General features: G+C 42.5%; 1 protein-coding gene across 1 annotated transcript in view; it reads right to left on the reverse strand.

The window, feature by feature from the left end:
- atp2b2 (ATPase plasma membrane Ca2+ transporting 2) overlaps positions 1-16,090 on the reverse strand; it is a 245,556-nt gene that overhangs the window by 60,255 nt on the left and 169,211 nt on the right. The window contains exons 11-13 of the mRNA XM_052474241.1: positions 5,821-5,955; positions 5,453-5,559; positions 4,848-5,082 (exon numbers count right to left, since the gene is read on the reverse strand). Of these exons, the coding sequence (XP_052330201.1) occupies positions 4,848-5,082; positions 5,453-5,559; positions 5,821-5,955 (477 nt within the window). The remainder of the gene's footprint in view (positions 1-4,847; positions 5,083-5,452; positions 5,560-5,820; positions 5,956-16,090) is intronic.

Consider the following 16,090-nt stretch of genomic DNA (forward strand, 5'->3'; position numbering starts at 1 on the left):
ACACTCACTCTGATTCAGACCAGGAGGTCGCACACGCTTTTCAGTTCTACCCACAGATTTTCTGTAGAATTGAGGTCAGGGCTTTGTGATGACCACTCCAATACCTTGACTTTGTTGTCCTTAAGCCATTTTGCCACAACTTTGGAAGTATGCTTGGGGTCATTGTCCATTTGGAAGACCCATTTGCGACCAAGCTTTAACTTCCTGACTGATGTCTTGAGATGTTGCTTCAATATATCCACATAATGTTCCTCCTCATGATGCCATCTATTCTGTGAAGTGCACCAGTTCCTCCTGCAGCAAAGCACCCCCACAACATGATGCTGCCACCCCCGTGCTTCACAGTTGGGATGATGTTCTTCGGCTTGAAAGCCTCCCCTTTTTCCTCCAAACATAACGATGGCCATTATGGCCAAACAGTTCTAGTTTTGTTTCATTAGACCAGAGGACATTTCTCCAAAAAGTACAATCTTTGTCGCCATGTGCAGTTGCAAACCGTAGTCAATTTTTTTAATGGTGGTTTTGGAGCAGTGGCTTCTTCCTTGTTGAGCGGACTTTCAGGTTATGTCGATATAGGACCCATTTTACTGTGGATATAGATACTTTTGTACCTGTTTCCTCCAGCATCTTCGCAAGGCTGTTTTGCACTTTTCGCACCAAAGTACATTTTTAAGTGGAAATACCAAACTTTACATGCCTTTTTAAACCTCGATTTCACTACAAGTTTGCATTTTCTGCTGTGCAACAACAGGATGACCAAATTAAGATAGAGCATCTGTACCTATTCAAATCCCCCCTCCATTCAACACAATTATCCTCGACAAATATAGACTTTCAGTGCAGATGTTGAATGAATCCTAATTTGCTTTGAGGGTGATTTAGGTACGCATGATGAAATGGAGCATAAAGGACAATTAGAGGAGAGGAGAGATCAACCCCCCCCCCCTCATGAGGAGAGGAGAGGAGACGAGAGGAGAGGAGAGGAGGAGAGGAGAGGAGAGGAGAGGAGAGGGAGGAGAGGAGAGGAGAGGAGAGGAGGGAGGAGGAGAGGAGAGGAGTGGAGAGGAGAGGAGGGAGGGGAGAGATCACCCCCCTCATGAGGAGACGAGAGGGAGAGGAGAGGAGAGGAGAGGAGAGGAGTGGAGAGGAGAGGAGAGATCAACCCCCCTCATGAGGAGAGGAGAGGAGACGAGACGAGACGAGAGGAGAGGAGAGAGGAGGGGAGAGGAGAGGAGAGATCAACCCCCCATGAGGAGAGGAGAGGGAGAGGAGAGGAGAGGGAGAGGAGAGGAGAGGAGAGGAGAGGAGAGGGAGAGGAGAGGAGAGGAGAGGAGGAGGAGAGGAGAGGGAGGAGAGGAGAGGGAGAGAGGGAGTGGAGAGGGAGAGGAGAGATCAACCCCCGCCTCCTCCCCATCTCTACTCTGAAGTACTGACACTGTCAAATATAAAGAGAATCTACCCAGGACTGTCACTCATTCTCCTGGAGCATGATTCTAGATAGATAGATATAGAATCTATGAAATACCTTCTGTGACATTCATTCTTGTTCCATGATCAACAATGGGATATGCATTAGTAAATTATTATTGTGTCTGAACACAATATTGTATTTCAGTTATATTCCCAAAGCTAGTTAATTAATCCATCAAATTTTAGTAGTACATTCTGAAAATGAAGCTGATTTCCTATTCGATGTTGCTTGGTTCTTTATTTGACAGTTTGTTATTCTGATCTTTTATTCTCAGGAAGATGTAGCTCTCCTGGAGTAGCCTAGTCTGACAATTACACAGCAAGGCCCTGGAGAGAGAGTGAGGGAGAGAGAGAGAGAGAACGAGATAACGAGAGAGAGAGAGCGAGAGAGAGAAAGAACGAGAGAGAGAGAGAGAGAGAGAACGAGACAACAAGAGAGAGAGAGAGAGAGAACGAGACAACGAGAGAGAGAGAGAGAGAGAGAGAGAGAGAGAGAGAGAAAGAACGAGAGAGAGAGTCAACGAGACAACGAGAGAGAGTGAGGGAGAGTGAGGGAGAGAGAGAGCGAGAGAACGAGAGAGAGAGAACGAGAGAGAGAGAGAGAAAGAACGAGAGAGAGAGAATGAGACAACGAGAGTGAGAGAGAACGAGAGAGAGAGACTGGTCCTGGGGCTCTGTTCACAAACACAAACACACCCTACAGAGCCCCAGGACAACAGCACAATTAGACCCAACCAAATCATGAGAAAACAAAAAGATAATTACTTTACACATTGGAAAGAATTAACAAAAAAACAGAGCAAACTAGAATGCTATTTGGCCCTACACAGAGAGTACACAGCGGCAGAATACCTGACCACTGTGACTGACCCAAAATTAAGGAAAGCTTTGACTATGTACAGACTCAGTGAGCATAGCCTTGCTATTGAGAAAGGAATCATAGGCAGACATGGCTCTCAGAGAAGACAGGCTATGTGCTCACTGCCCTACAAAATGAGGTGGAAATTGAGCTGCACTTCCTAACCTCCTGCCCAATGTATGACCATATTAGAGACACATTTCCCCCAGATCACACAGATCCACAAAGAATTCGAAAACATACCAATTTTGAAAAACTCCCATACCTACAGTGCCATCACAGCAGCAAGATTTGTGACCTGTTACCACGAGAAAAGGGTTACCAGTGAAGAACAAACACCATTGTAAATACAACCCATATTTATGCTTATTTATTTTATCTTGTGTCCTTTAATTATTTGTACATTGTGTATATATATATATATATATATATATATATATATATATATATATATATATATATATATATATATATATATATATATATATAATATGACATTTGTAATGTCTTTACTGTTTTGAAACCATTCACTGTTGTATGTGTAATGTTTACTGTTAATTTTTGTTGTTTTCACTTTATATATTCATTTGTATGTTGTCTACCTCCTTGCTTTGGCAATGTTAACACATGTTTCCCCTACCAATAAAGCCCTTGAATTGAAAGTGAATTGAATTGAGAGAACGAGAGAGAAAGAACCAGAGAGAGACCTAGAAATTCGAGTCACGAGAACGAGAGACCTACCATTCAGTTACCTACCAGAGAGTTACCTACCATTCGAGTTAGAGAGACCAGAGGTTACCGAACAGAGAGTTACCTACCATTCAGAGAGAGAACGAGAGAGAGAGAGACCTAGAGAGAGTTACCGAGAGAGAGAGAACGAGAGAGAAATTCGAGAGAGAGACCTACCATTCGAGAGAGAGAGAGGAGAACCGATAGAGAGAGAGAGAGAGCTAGAGAGAGAGAGAGAAGAGAGAGAGAGGGAGAGAGAGAGAGAGAGAGAGAACGAGAGAGAGAGAGAGAGAGAGAGAGAGAGAGAGAGAGAGAGAGAGAGAGAGAGAGATTGAGTATTGTATAATGGAGAGAATTTCTTAGGGAAGAAAACGAGAGAGAGGGAGGCGAGGACAAAGAGAGAGCGAGAGAGAGAGAGCGAGAGAGAGAACGAGAGAGAGAGAGCGAGAGAGAGAGAAAACTCTACCAGCAGCAGTGAATCTCTTCTTATTCTCATGTTGTTTTGAATCATTCAACTACCTTACACCGGTTACCGACCTACCATTCAGTTACCTACCATTTGGTTACCGACCTACCATTCAGTTACCTACAATTTGGTTACCGACCTACCATTCAGTTACCTACCATTTGGTTACCGACCTACCATTCAGTTACCTACCATTTGGTTACCGACCTACCATTCAGTTACCTACCATTCAGTTACCGACCTACCATTCAGTTACCTACCATTTGGTTACCGACCTACCATTCAGTTACCTACCTACCATTCAGTTACCTACCATTTGGTTACCGACCTACCATTCAGTTACCTACCATTCAGTTACCGACCTACCATTCAGTTACCGACCTACCATTCAGTTACCTACCATTCAGTTACCGACCTACCATTCAGTTACCTACCTACCATTCAGTTACCTACCTACCATTCAGTTACCTACCATTCAGTTACCGACCTACCATTCAGTTACCTACCTACCATTCAGTTACCTACCTACCATTCAGTTACCTACCATTTGGTTACCGACCTACCACTCAGTTACCTACCTACCATTCAGTTACCTACCTACCATTCAGTTACCTACCATTCGGTTACCGACCTACCATTCAGTTACCTACCATTCGGTTACCTACCTACCATTCAGTTACCTACCATTCGGTTACCTAGCTACCATTCAGTTACCTACCATTCGGTTACCGACCTACCATTCAGTTACCTACCATTCAGTTACCTAACTACCTATATTTTATTTGCACCGATCATATTGATTGCTATATATTGTGGATTGGTATTGTATAATGGAGTAATTTCTTAGAAACTTACTTATCCTATCCCATACCTGTCAATCATCCTTATCAATAAAATAACAAATACTTATCCTATCCCATACCTGTCAATCATCCTTATCAATAAAATAACAAATACTTATCCTATCCCATACCTGTCAATCATCCTTATCAATAGCATAACAAATACTTATCCTATCCCATACCTGTCAATCATCCTTATCAATAGCATAACAAATACTTGATGAGTTCCTACATATGAGAAGCCTTCACATCTGGTCTGACGGGGTCCTCTATGTCGACTGCGCAGACAGAGGTCAGCTCACTGACACACACACCACATACACACACACTACACACTACACACACACACAGTCCACCCTACCTACCTCTGGTCTGACAGGGTCCTCTATGTCGACTGCGCAGACAGAGGTCAGCTCACTGACACACACACCACATACACACACACTACACACTACACACACACACAGTCCACCCTACCTACCTCTGGTCTGACAGGGTCCTCTATGCCGACCACGCAGACAGCCGTCAGCTCATTGAGGATGTCGTTCTCGTTGTCCCAGAGGGGTTCTGGGTCGGCAGGGAAGTCACGGTACGCCACGCAGATAGTCCGCAGCCCGTCACACGCCATAGGCTCGATCACCTTCTTCACCATCTCGTCCTTGTCCCGGGGACGGAACACCCGCGGCTCGCCTTCCTGGTTCAGGATCTTAGTGCACCTGGGGGGTGTGTGGGGGGGGGCAGAGGATAGAGGTCAGGGGTCAGAGGTTAGAGATCAAGGCCTTGGTAGTCTCATTGTTAGTACCACTATACCAAAGCCTGGCGAGCAGGGCTAAAGCCTTGAGGAGATCAGTGATGAACATCCTAAATCACCCATCAATCCCCCAAAATCAAGCTGTAGTTCCTGTAGGCCCTCTGAGAATGATCTGAGAGAATCTTATCTAAGATCTCTACAGGTGACTAGGAGGTAGAAGCTAGGGGTTTCTTTCCTTTCTGGATTGGGTGCCGGAAACTGAAGTTGGAACCAAGATCCATCATGGACTCCATCATAGCCTCTATGGCATCAGACCTAGCTGTAAAACCACTCACTTCTTGAGGACGATCTCGGAGGCTCCTTTGCTGTACATCCTGAAGGAGCCGTCTGGTAGTTTGATGACCGTGGACATGGACTTCCTGACCGAGTTGAAGGTGTACACCTGGTAGAATTAATGATTAGAATTCTCAATTAGAATTCAGAATTAGAATCATTGGAATTCAAAATATAACAACTTTATCGTTCACACAATGGGGAAATGTGTCTATGGCTTCGTTACACAATGATTGACATAAAGAATAACATGAAAACACCACCATCGCCGTCATCATCATCATCATCATCATCATCATCATCATCATCATCATCATCATCACGACAGAAACAACATGATAGAGGACTACAATGATAAAGGTGTGTAGACCTTGTAGAGTTTCTCCTCTGGGATCTGGTTGCGGACGGGTTGGTAGTCTCTCTTAAGGTCCAGCACCAGGCCAAGCAGGCCACACTCTGTCTTGTTGCCCACCTGCATGGGCAGACCACCCTCCTTGGTGGCAGGCTGGGGAGATGGAGAGACAGCCAACAGCTTCAGATACACACGTCTCAATTTACATCAACAACAGGAAGTAGGAAGCTCTCTCATCCATTTATATATATATTGATACAGTCTTATACTCAGTTGGCCCCTCCACAGACTTTGTGTTAATCCCTCTACAACAAAGCTTGCTTAGTGTCCAACAAGCTTTCTCTGCCCTTAACCTTGTTCTGAACACCTCCAAAACAAAGGTCATGTGGTTTGGTAAGAAGAATGCCCCTCTCCGCATCAGGTGTGATTACTACCTCTGAGGGTTTAGAGCTTGAGGTAGTCACCTCATACCAGTACTTGGGAGTATTGCAAGACTCTCAGCACATATCAAAGCTGCAGGCTAAAGTTAAATCTCGACTTGGTTTCCTCTATCACAATTGCTCCTCTTTCACCACAGCTTCCAAACTAACCTTGATGACCATCCTACCCATGCAAGATTACAGAGACATAATTTACAGATCGGCAGGTAAGGGTGCTCTCTAGCGGCTAGATGTTCTTTACCATTCAGCCATCAGATTTTCCACCAATGCTCCTTATAGGACACATCACTGCTCTCTATACTCCTCTGTAAACTGGTCATCTCTGTATATCCGTCGCAAGACCCACTGGTTGATGCTTATTTATAAAACCCTTTTAGGCCTCACTCCCCCCTATCTGAGATACCTACTGCAGCCCTCATCCTCCACATACAACACCTGTTCTGCCAGTCACATTCTGTTAAAAATCCCCAAAGCACACACATCCCTGGGTCGCTCCTCTTTTCAGTTCACTGCGATTGGAACGAGCTGCAACAAACACTCAACCTGGACAGTTTAATCTCCATCTCTTCATTCAAAGACTCAATCATGGACACTATTACTGACAGTTGTGGCTGCTTTGTGTGATGTATTGTTGTCTCTACCTTCTTGCCCTTTGTGCCGTTGTCTGGGCCCAATAATGTTTGTACCCTGTTTTGTGTTGCTACAATGCTGCTACCATGTTGTGTTGCTACCATGTTGTTGCCATATTGTGTTGCTACCATGTTATGTTGCTACCATGTTGTTGCCATGTTGTGTTGCTACCATGTTGTTGCCATGTTGTGATGTCTACCATGTTGCACCAATGTTTGTTGCTACCTGTTGTTGCCATGTTGTGTTGCTACCATGTTGTTAAATGTAAATGCTAATGTTGTGTTGCTACCATGTTGTTGCCATGTTGTGTTGCTACCATGTTGTTGCCATATTGTGTTGCTACCATGTTGTGTTGCTACCATGTTGTTGCCATGTTGTGTTGCTACCATGTTGTTGCCATGTTGTGTTGCTACCATGTTATGTTGCTACCATGTTGTTGCCATGTTGTGTTGCTACCATGTTGTTGCCATGTTGTGTTGCTACCATGTTGTTGCCATGTTGTGTTGCTACCATGTTATGTTGCTACCATGTTGTTGCCATGTTGTGTTGCTACCATGTTGTGTTGCTACCATGTTGTTGCCATGTTGTGTTGCTACCATGTTGTTGCCATGTTGTTGCTACCATGTTGTGTTGCTACCATGTTGTGTTGCTACCATGTTGTTGCCATGTTGTGATGTCATGGGTGTATGCACCATTTGTTGTGCTCTGGATAAGAGCGTCTGCTAAATGACTTAAATGTAAATGTAAATGTGTTGCTACCATGTTGTTGCCATGTTGTGTTGCTACCATGTTATGTTGCTACCATGTTGTTGCCATGTTGTGTTGCTACCATGTTGTGTTGCTACCATGTTGTTGCCATGTTGTGATGTCATTGTATACCATTTGTTGCCTGGATGTTGCTAAATGTAAATGCTACCATGTTGTGTTGCTACCATGTTGTTGCCATGTTGTGTTGCTACCATGTTGTTGCCATGTTGTTACCATGTTATGTTGCTACCATGTTGTTGCCATGTTGTGTTGCTACCATGTTGTGTTGCTACCATGTTGTTGCCATGTTGTGTTGCTACCATGTTGTGTTGTCATGTGTTGCTGCCTTGCTATGTTGTTGTCTTAGGTCTCTCTTTATGTAGTGTTGTGTTGTCTTAGGTCTCTCTTTATGTAGTGTTGTGTTGTCTCTCTTGTCGTGATGTGTGTTGTATATATATGTATATATATTTTATACCAGGCCCCGGTCCCCGCAGGAGGCCTTTTGCCTTTTGGTAGGCCGTCATTGTCAATAAGAATTAGTTCTTAACTGACTTGCCTAAGGTTAAACAAAGGTTAAATAAAAAAAGCTGTTAGGAAAGGAAGGACTGTGTAACCTGACCTGCATTGTTTAGCTTGTTGTTACCACATCCAGTAAAAAGCATCACTAGTATGTATACATACATATATATACTATGGGTATATGGTTGATATACTGTGGGTATACGGTTGATATACTGTGGGTATATGGTTGATATACTGTGGGTATACGGTTGATATACTGTGGGTATACGGTTGATATACTATGGGTATACGGTTGATATACTGTGGGTATACTGTGGGTTACGGTTGATATACTGTGGGTATACGGTTGATATACTGTGGGTATACGGTTGATATACTGTGGGTATACGGTTGATATACTGTGGGTATACGGTTGATATACTGTGGGTATACGGTTGATATACTGTGGGTATATGGTTGATATACTGGGTATACGGTTGATATACTGTGGGTATACGGTTGATATACTGGGTATATGGTTGATATACTGTGGGTATACGGTTGATATACTGTGGGTATACGGTTGATATACTATGGGTATATGGTTGATATACTGTGGGTATACGGTTGATATACTGGGTATATGGTTGATATACTGTGGGTATACGGTTGATATACTGTGGGTATACGGTTGATATACTGTGGGTATACGGTTGATATACTGTGGGTATATGGTTGATATACTGGGTATACGGTTGATATACTGTGGGTATATGGTTGATATACTGGGTATACGGTTGATATACTGGGTATACAGTTGATATACTGTGGGTATACGGTTGATATACTGTGGGTATACGGTTGATATACTGTGGGTATACGGTTGATATACTGTGGGTATACGGTTGATATACTGTGGGTATACGGTTGATATACTGTGGGTATACGGTTGATATACTATGGGTAGATGGTTGATATACTGTGGGTATACGGTTGATATACTGGGTATATGGTTGATATACTGTGGGTATACGGTTGATATACTGTGGGTATATGGTTGATATACTGTGGGTATACGGTTGATATACTGTGGGTATATGGTTGATATACTGTGGGTATACGGTTGATATACTGTGGGTATATGGTTGATATACTATGGGTATACGGTTGATATACTGTGGGTATACGGTTGATATACTGGGTATATGGTTGATATACTGGGTATACAGTTGATATACTGTGGGTATACTGTGGGTATACGGTTGATATACTGTGGGTATACGGTTGATATACTGTGGGTATACGGTTGATATACTGTGGGTATACGGTTGATATACTGTGGGTATACGGTTGATATACTGTGGGTATACGGTTGATATACTGGGTATATGGTTGATATACTGTGGGTATACGGTTGATATACTGTGGGTATACGGTTGATATACTATGGGTATACGGTTGATATACTGGGTATACGGTTGATATACTGTGGGTATACGGTTGATATACTGGGTATATGGTTGATATACTGGGTATACAGTTGATATACTGTGGGTATACTGTGGGTATACGGTTGATATACTGTGGGTATACGGTTGATATACTGTGGGTATACGGTTGATATACTGTGGGTATACGGTTGATATACTGTGGGTATACGGTTGATATACTGTGGGTTTACGGTTGATATACTGTGGGTATACGGTTGATATACTGTGGGTATACGGTTGATATACTGTGGGTATACGGTTGATATACTGTGGGTATACGGTTGATATACTGTGGGTATACGGTTGATATACTGGGTATATGGTTGATATACTGTGGGTATACGGTTGATATACTGGGTATACGGTTGATATACTGTGGGTATACGGTTGATATACTGGGTATATGGTTGATATACTGTGGGTATACGGTTGATATACTGTGGGTATACGGTTGATATACTGTGGGTATACGGTTGATATACTGTGGGTATACGGTTGATATACTGGGTATACGGTTGATATACTGGGTATACGGTTGATATACTGGGTATACGGTTGATATACTGGGTATATGGTTGATATACTGGGTATACGGTTGATATACTGTGGGTATACGGTTGATATACTGGGTATACGGTTGATATACTGTGGGTATACGGTTGATATACTGGGTATACGGTTGATATACTGTGGGTATACGGTTGATATACTGGGTATACGGTTGATATACTGGGTATACGGTTGATATACTGGGTATACGGTTGATATACTGGGTATACGGTTGATATACTGGGTATACGGTTGATATACTGTGGGTATACGGTTGATATACTGTGGGTATATGGTTGATATACTGTGGGTATACGGTTGATATACTGGGTATACGGTTGATATACTGTGGGTATACGGTTGATATACTGGGTATACGGTTGATATACTGGGTATACGGTTGATATACTGTGGGTATACGGTTGATATACTGTGGGTATACGGTTGATATACTGTGGGTATACGGTTGATATACTGTGGGTATACGGTTGATATACTGTGGGTATACGGTTGATATACTGGGTATACGGTTGATATACTGTGGGTAGATGGTTGATATACTGTGGGTATACGGTTGATATACTGGGTATATGGTTGATATACTGTGGGTATACGGTTGATATACTGTGGGTATATGGTTGATATACTGTGGGTATATGGTTGATATACTGTGGGTATACGGTTGATATACTGTGGGTATACGGTTGATATACTGTGGGTATACGGTTGATATACTGTGGGTATACGGTTGATATACTGTGGGTATACGGTTGATATACTGGGTATATGGTTGATATACTGGGTATACAGTTGATATACTGTGGGTATACTGTGGGTATACGGTTGATATACTGTGGGTATACGGTTGATATACTGTGGGTATACGGTTGATATACTGTGGGTATACGGTTGATATACTGTGGGTATACGGTTGATATACTGTGGGTATACGGTTGATATACTGGGTATACGGTTGATATACTGTGGGTATACGGTTGATATACTGTGGGTATACGGTTGATATACTATGGGTATACGGTTGATATACTGGGTATACGGTTGATATACTGTGGGTATACGGTTGATATACTGGGTATATGGTTGATATACTGGGTATACAGTTGATATACTGTGGGTATACTGTGGGTATACGGTTGATATACTGTGGGTATACGGTTGATATACTGTGGGTATACGGTTGATATACTGTGGGTATACGGTTGATATACTGTGGGTATACGGTTGATATACTGTGGGTATACGGTTGATATACTGGGTATACGGTTGATATACTGTGGGTATACGGTTGATATACTGTGGGTATACGGTTGATATACTGTGGGTATACGGTTGATATACTGGGTATACGGTTGATATACTGGGTATATGGTTGATATACTGTGGGTATACGGTTGATATACTGGGTATACGGTTGATATACTGTGGGTATACGGTTGATATACTGGGTATACGGTTGATATACTGTGGGTATACGGTTGATATACTGTGGGTATACGGTTGATATACTGTGGGTATACGGTTGATATACTGTGGGTATACGGTTGATATACTGGGTATACGGTTGATATACTGTGGGTATACGGTTGATATACTGGGCATACGGTTGATATACTGGGTATACGGTTGATATACTGGGTATACGGTTGATATACTGTGGGTATACGGTTGATATACTGGGTATACGGTTGATATACTGTGGGTATACGGTTGATATACTGTGGGTATACGGTTGATATACTGTGGGTATACGGTTGATATACTGTGGGTATACGGTTGATATACTGTGGGTATACGGTTGATATACTGGGTATACGGTTGATATACTGTGGGTATACGGTTGATATACTGTGGGTATACGGTTGATATACTGTGGGTATACGGTTGATATACTGTGGGTATACGGTTGATATACTGTGGGTATACGGTTGATATACTGTGGGTATACGGTTGATATACTGGGTATACGGTTGATATACTGTGGGTATACGGTTGATATACTGTGGGTATACGGTTGATATACTGTGGGTATACGGTTGATATACTGGGTATACGGTTGATATACTGGGTATACGGTTGATATACTGGGTATACGGTTGATATACTGGGTATATGGTTGATATACTGTGGGTATACGGTTGATATACTGTGGGTATACGGTTGATATACTGGGTATACGGTTGATATACTGGGTATACGGTTGATATACTGTGGGTATACGGTTGATATACTGTGGGTATACGGTTGATATACTGTGGGTATACGGTTGATATACTGTGGGTATACGGTTGATATACTGTGGGTATACGGTTGATATACTGTGGGTATACGGTTGATATACTGTGGGTATACGGTTGATATACTGTGGGTATACGGTTGATATACTGGGTATACGGTTGATATACTGTGGGTATACGGTTGATATACTGTGGGTATACGGTTGATATACTGTGGGTATACGGTTGATATACTGTGGGTATACGGTTGATATACTGTGGGTATATGGTTGATATACTGGGTATACGGTTGATATACTGGGTATACGGTTGATATACTGTGGGTATACGGTTGATATACTGTGGGTATTCGGTTGATATACTGTGGGTATACGGTTGATACACTGGGTATACGGTTGATATACTGTGGGTATACGGTTGATATACTGGGTATACGGTTGATATACTGGGTATACGGTTGATATACTGTGGGTATACGGTTGATATACTGTGGGTATACGGTTGATATACTGTGGGTTTACGGTTGATATACTGGGTATACGGTTGATATACTGTGGGTATACGGTTGATATACTGTGGGTATACGGTTGATATACTGGGTATCACGGTTGATATACTGTGGGTATACAGTTGATATACTGTGGGTATACGGTTGATATACTGTGGGTATACTGGTTGATATACTGCTGGGTATACGGTTGATATACTGTGGGTATACGGTTGATATACTGTGGGTATACGGTTGATATACTGTGGGTATCAAGGTTGATATACTGGGATACGGTTGATATACTGTGGGTATACGGTTGATATACTGGGTATAGGCGGTTGATATACTGTGGGTATATGGTTGATATACTGGGTATCGGTTGATATACTGTGGGTATACGGTTGATATACTGTGGGTATATGGTTGATATACTGTTGTACGGTTGATATACTGCTGGGTATACGGTTGATATACTGTGGGTAGACGGTTGATATTGTGGGTCCCACGGTTGATATACTGGGATACGGTTGATATCCCTCTAGTAGGCTGGTTGATATACTGTGGGTATACGGTTGATATGCTGGGATACGGTTGATATACTGTGGGTATGGTTGATATTGTGGGTCCCACGGTTGATATACTGTGGGATACGGTTGATATACTGGGTATAGAGGCTGGGATACGGTTGATATACTGTGGGTATACGGTTGATATACTGTGGGTATCCGGTTGAGGCTGGGATACGGTTGATATACTCCCATACGGTTGATATACTGGGATACGGTTGATATACTGGGTATATGGTTGATATACTACTGTGGGTATACGGTTGATATACTATGGGTATATGGTTGATATACTGGGTATACGGTTGATATACTGGGTAAACGGTTGATATACTGTGGGTATACGGTTGATATACTGTGGGTAGACGGTTGATATACTGTGGGTATACGGTTGTCCTCCCATACGGTTGATATACTGGGATACGGTTGATATACTGTGGGTATACGGTTGATATACTGTGGGTGGGATCGGTTGATATACTGTGGGTATACGGTTGATACACTGGGTATACGGTTGATATACTGTGGGTATACGGTTGATATACTGGGAACGGTTGATATACTGTGGGATACGGTTGATATACTGTGGAGGCTACGGTTGATATACTGAGGCTGTATATGGTAGATATAGGCTGGGATACGGTTGATATACTGGGTATACGGTTGATATACTGTGGGTATACGGTTGATATACTGTGGGTATTCGGTTGATATACTGTGGGTATACGGTTGATACACTGGGTATACGGTTGATATACTGTGGGTATACGGTTGATATACTGGGCGGTTGATATACTGGGTATCGGTTGATATACTGTGGGTATACGGTTGATATACTGTGGGTATACGGTTGATATACTGTGGGTTTACGGTTGATATACTGGGATACGGTTGATATACTGTGGGTAGACGGTTGATATACTGTGGGTATACGGTTGATATACTGGGATACGGTTGATATACTGTGGGTATACAGTTGATATACTGTGGGTATACGGTTGATATACTGTGGGTATCCCAGTTGATATACTGTGGGATACGGTTGATATACTAGAGGCTGGGATACGGTTGATATCCCTCTAGGGCCTGGTTGATATACTGTGGGTATACGGTTGATATACTGGGATACGGTTGATATACTGTGGGCGGTTGATATACTGGGTATACGTTTGATATACTGTGGGTATATGGTTGATATACTGGGTATACGGTTGATATACTGTGGGTATACAGTTGATATACTGTGGGTATACGGTTGATATACTGTAGGGTATACAGTTGATATACTGTGGATATACGGATGATATACTGTGGGTATAGAGGTTGATATACTGTCCTACCATATAGGCTGGGATACGGTTGATATACTGGGTATACGGTTGATATACTGGGTATATGGTTGATATACTGTGGGTATACGGTTGATATACTGTGGGTATACTGCTGGGATACGGTTGATATACTGGGCTGGTTGATATACTGTGGGTATACGGTTGATATACTGGGTATACGGTTGATATACTGAGGCTACGGTTGATATACTGGGTATACGGTTGATATACTGTGGGTATACGGTTGATATAGGCTGGGTATACGGTTGATATACTGTGGGTAGAGGTTGATATACTGTGGGTATACGGTTGATATACTGTGGGATGTTGATACACTCCCACGGTTGATTGACTGGGATACGGTTGATATACTGTGGGTATACGGTTGATATACTGTGGGTATACGGTTGATATACTGTGGGTATATGGTTGATATACTGGGTATACGGTTGATTGACTGGGTATACGGTTGATATACTGTGGGTATACGGTTGATATACTGTGGGCTACGGTTGATATACTGTGGGTATACGGTTGATATACTGTGGGTATGGGGTTGATACACTGGGTATACGGTTGATATAGGCTGGGTATACGGTTGATATACTGTGGGTATACGGTTGATATACTGGGTATACGGTTGATATACTGGGTATACGGTTGATACACTGGGTATACGGTTGATATACTGTGGGTATACGGTTGATACACTGGGTATACGGTTGATATACTGTGGGTATACGGTTGATATACTGTGGGTATACGGTTGATATACTGTGGGTATACGGTTGATATACTGGGTATACGGTTGATATACTGTGGGTAGGCTGGGATGTTGATATACTGGGTATACGGTTGATATACTGGGCATACGGTTGATATACTGTGGGCATACGGTTGATATACTGTGGGTATACGGTTGATATACTGTGGGTATACGGTTGATATACTGTGGGTATACGGTTGATATACTGGGCTACGGTTGATATACTGTGGGTATACGGTTGATATACTGGGATACGGTTGATATACTGTCCCGGTTGATATACTGGGTATACGGTTGATATACTGTGGGTTTTGGTTGATATACTGTGGGTATACGGTTGATATACTGTGGGTATACGGTTGATATACTGTGGGTATACGGTTGATATCCTGTGGGTTTACGGTTGATATACTGGTCCTACGGTTGATATACTGTGGGTATGGTTGATATACTGTGGGGATACGGTTGATATACTGCTGGGTATACGGTTGATATACTGGGTATACGGTTGATATACTGGAGT

Source organism: Oncorhynchus keta, chromosome 21 (assembly GCF_023373465.1).
Source record: "Oncorhynchus keta strain PuntledgeMale-10-30-2019 chromosome 21, Oket_V2, whole genome shotgun sequence".
Lineage (NCBI taxonomy): Eukaryota > Metazoa > Chordata > Actinopteri > Salmoniformes > Salmonidae > Oncorhynchus > Oncorhynchus keta.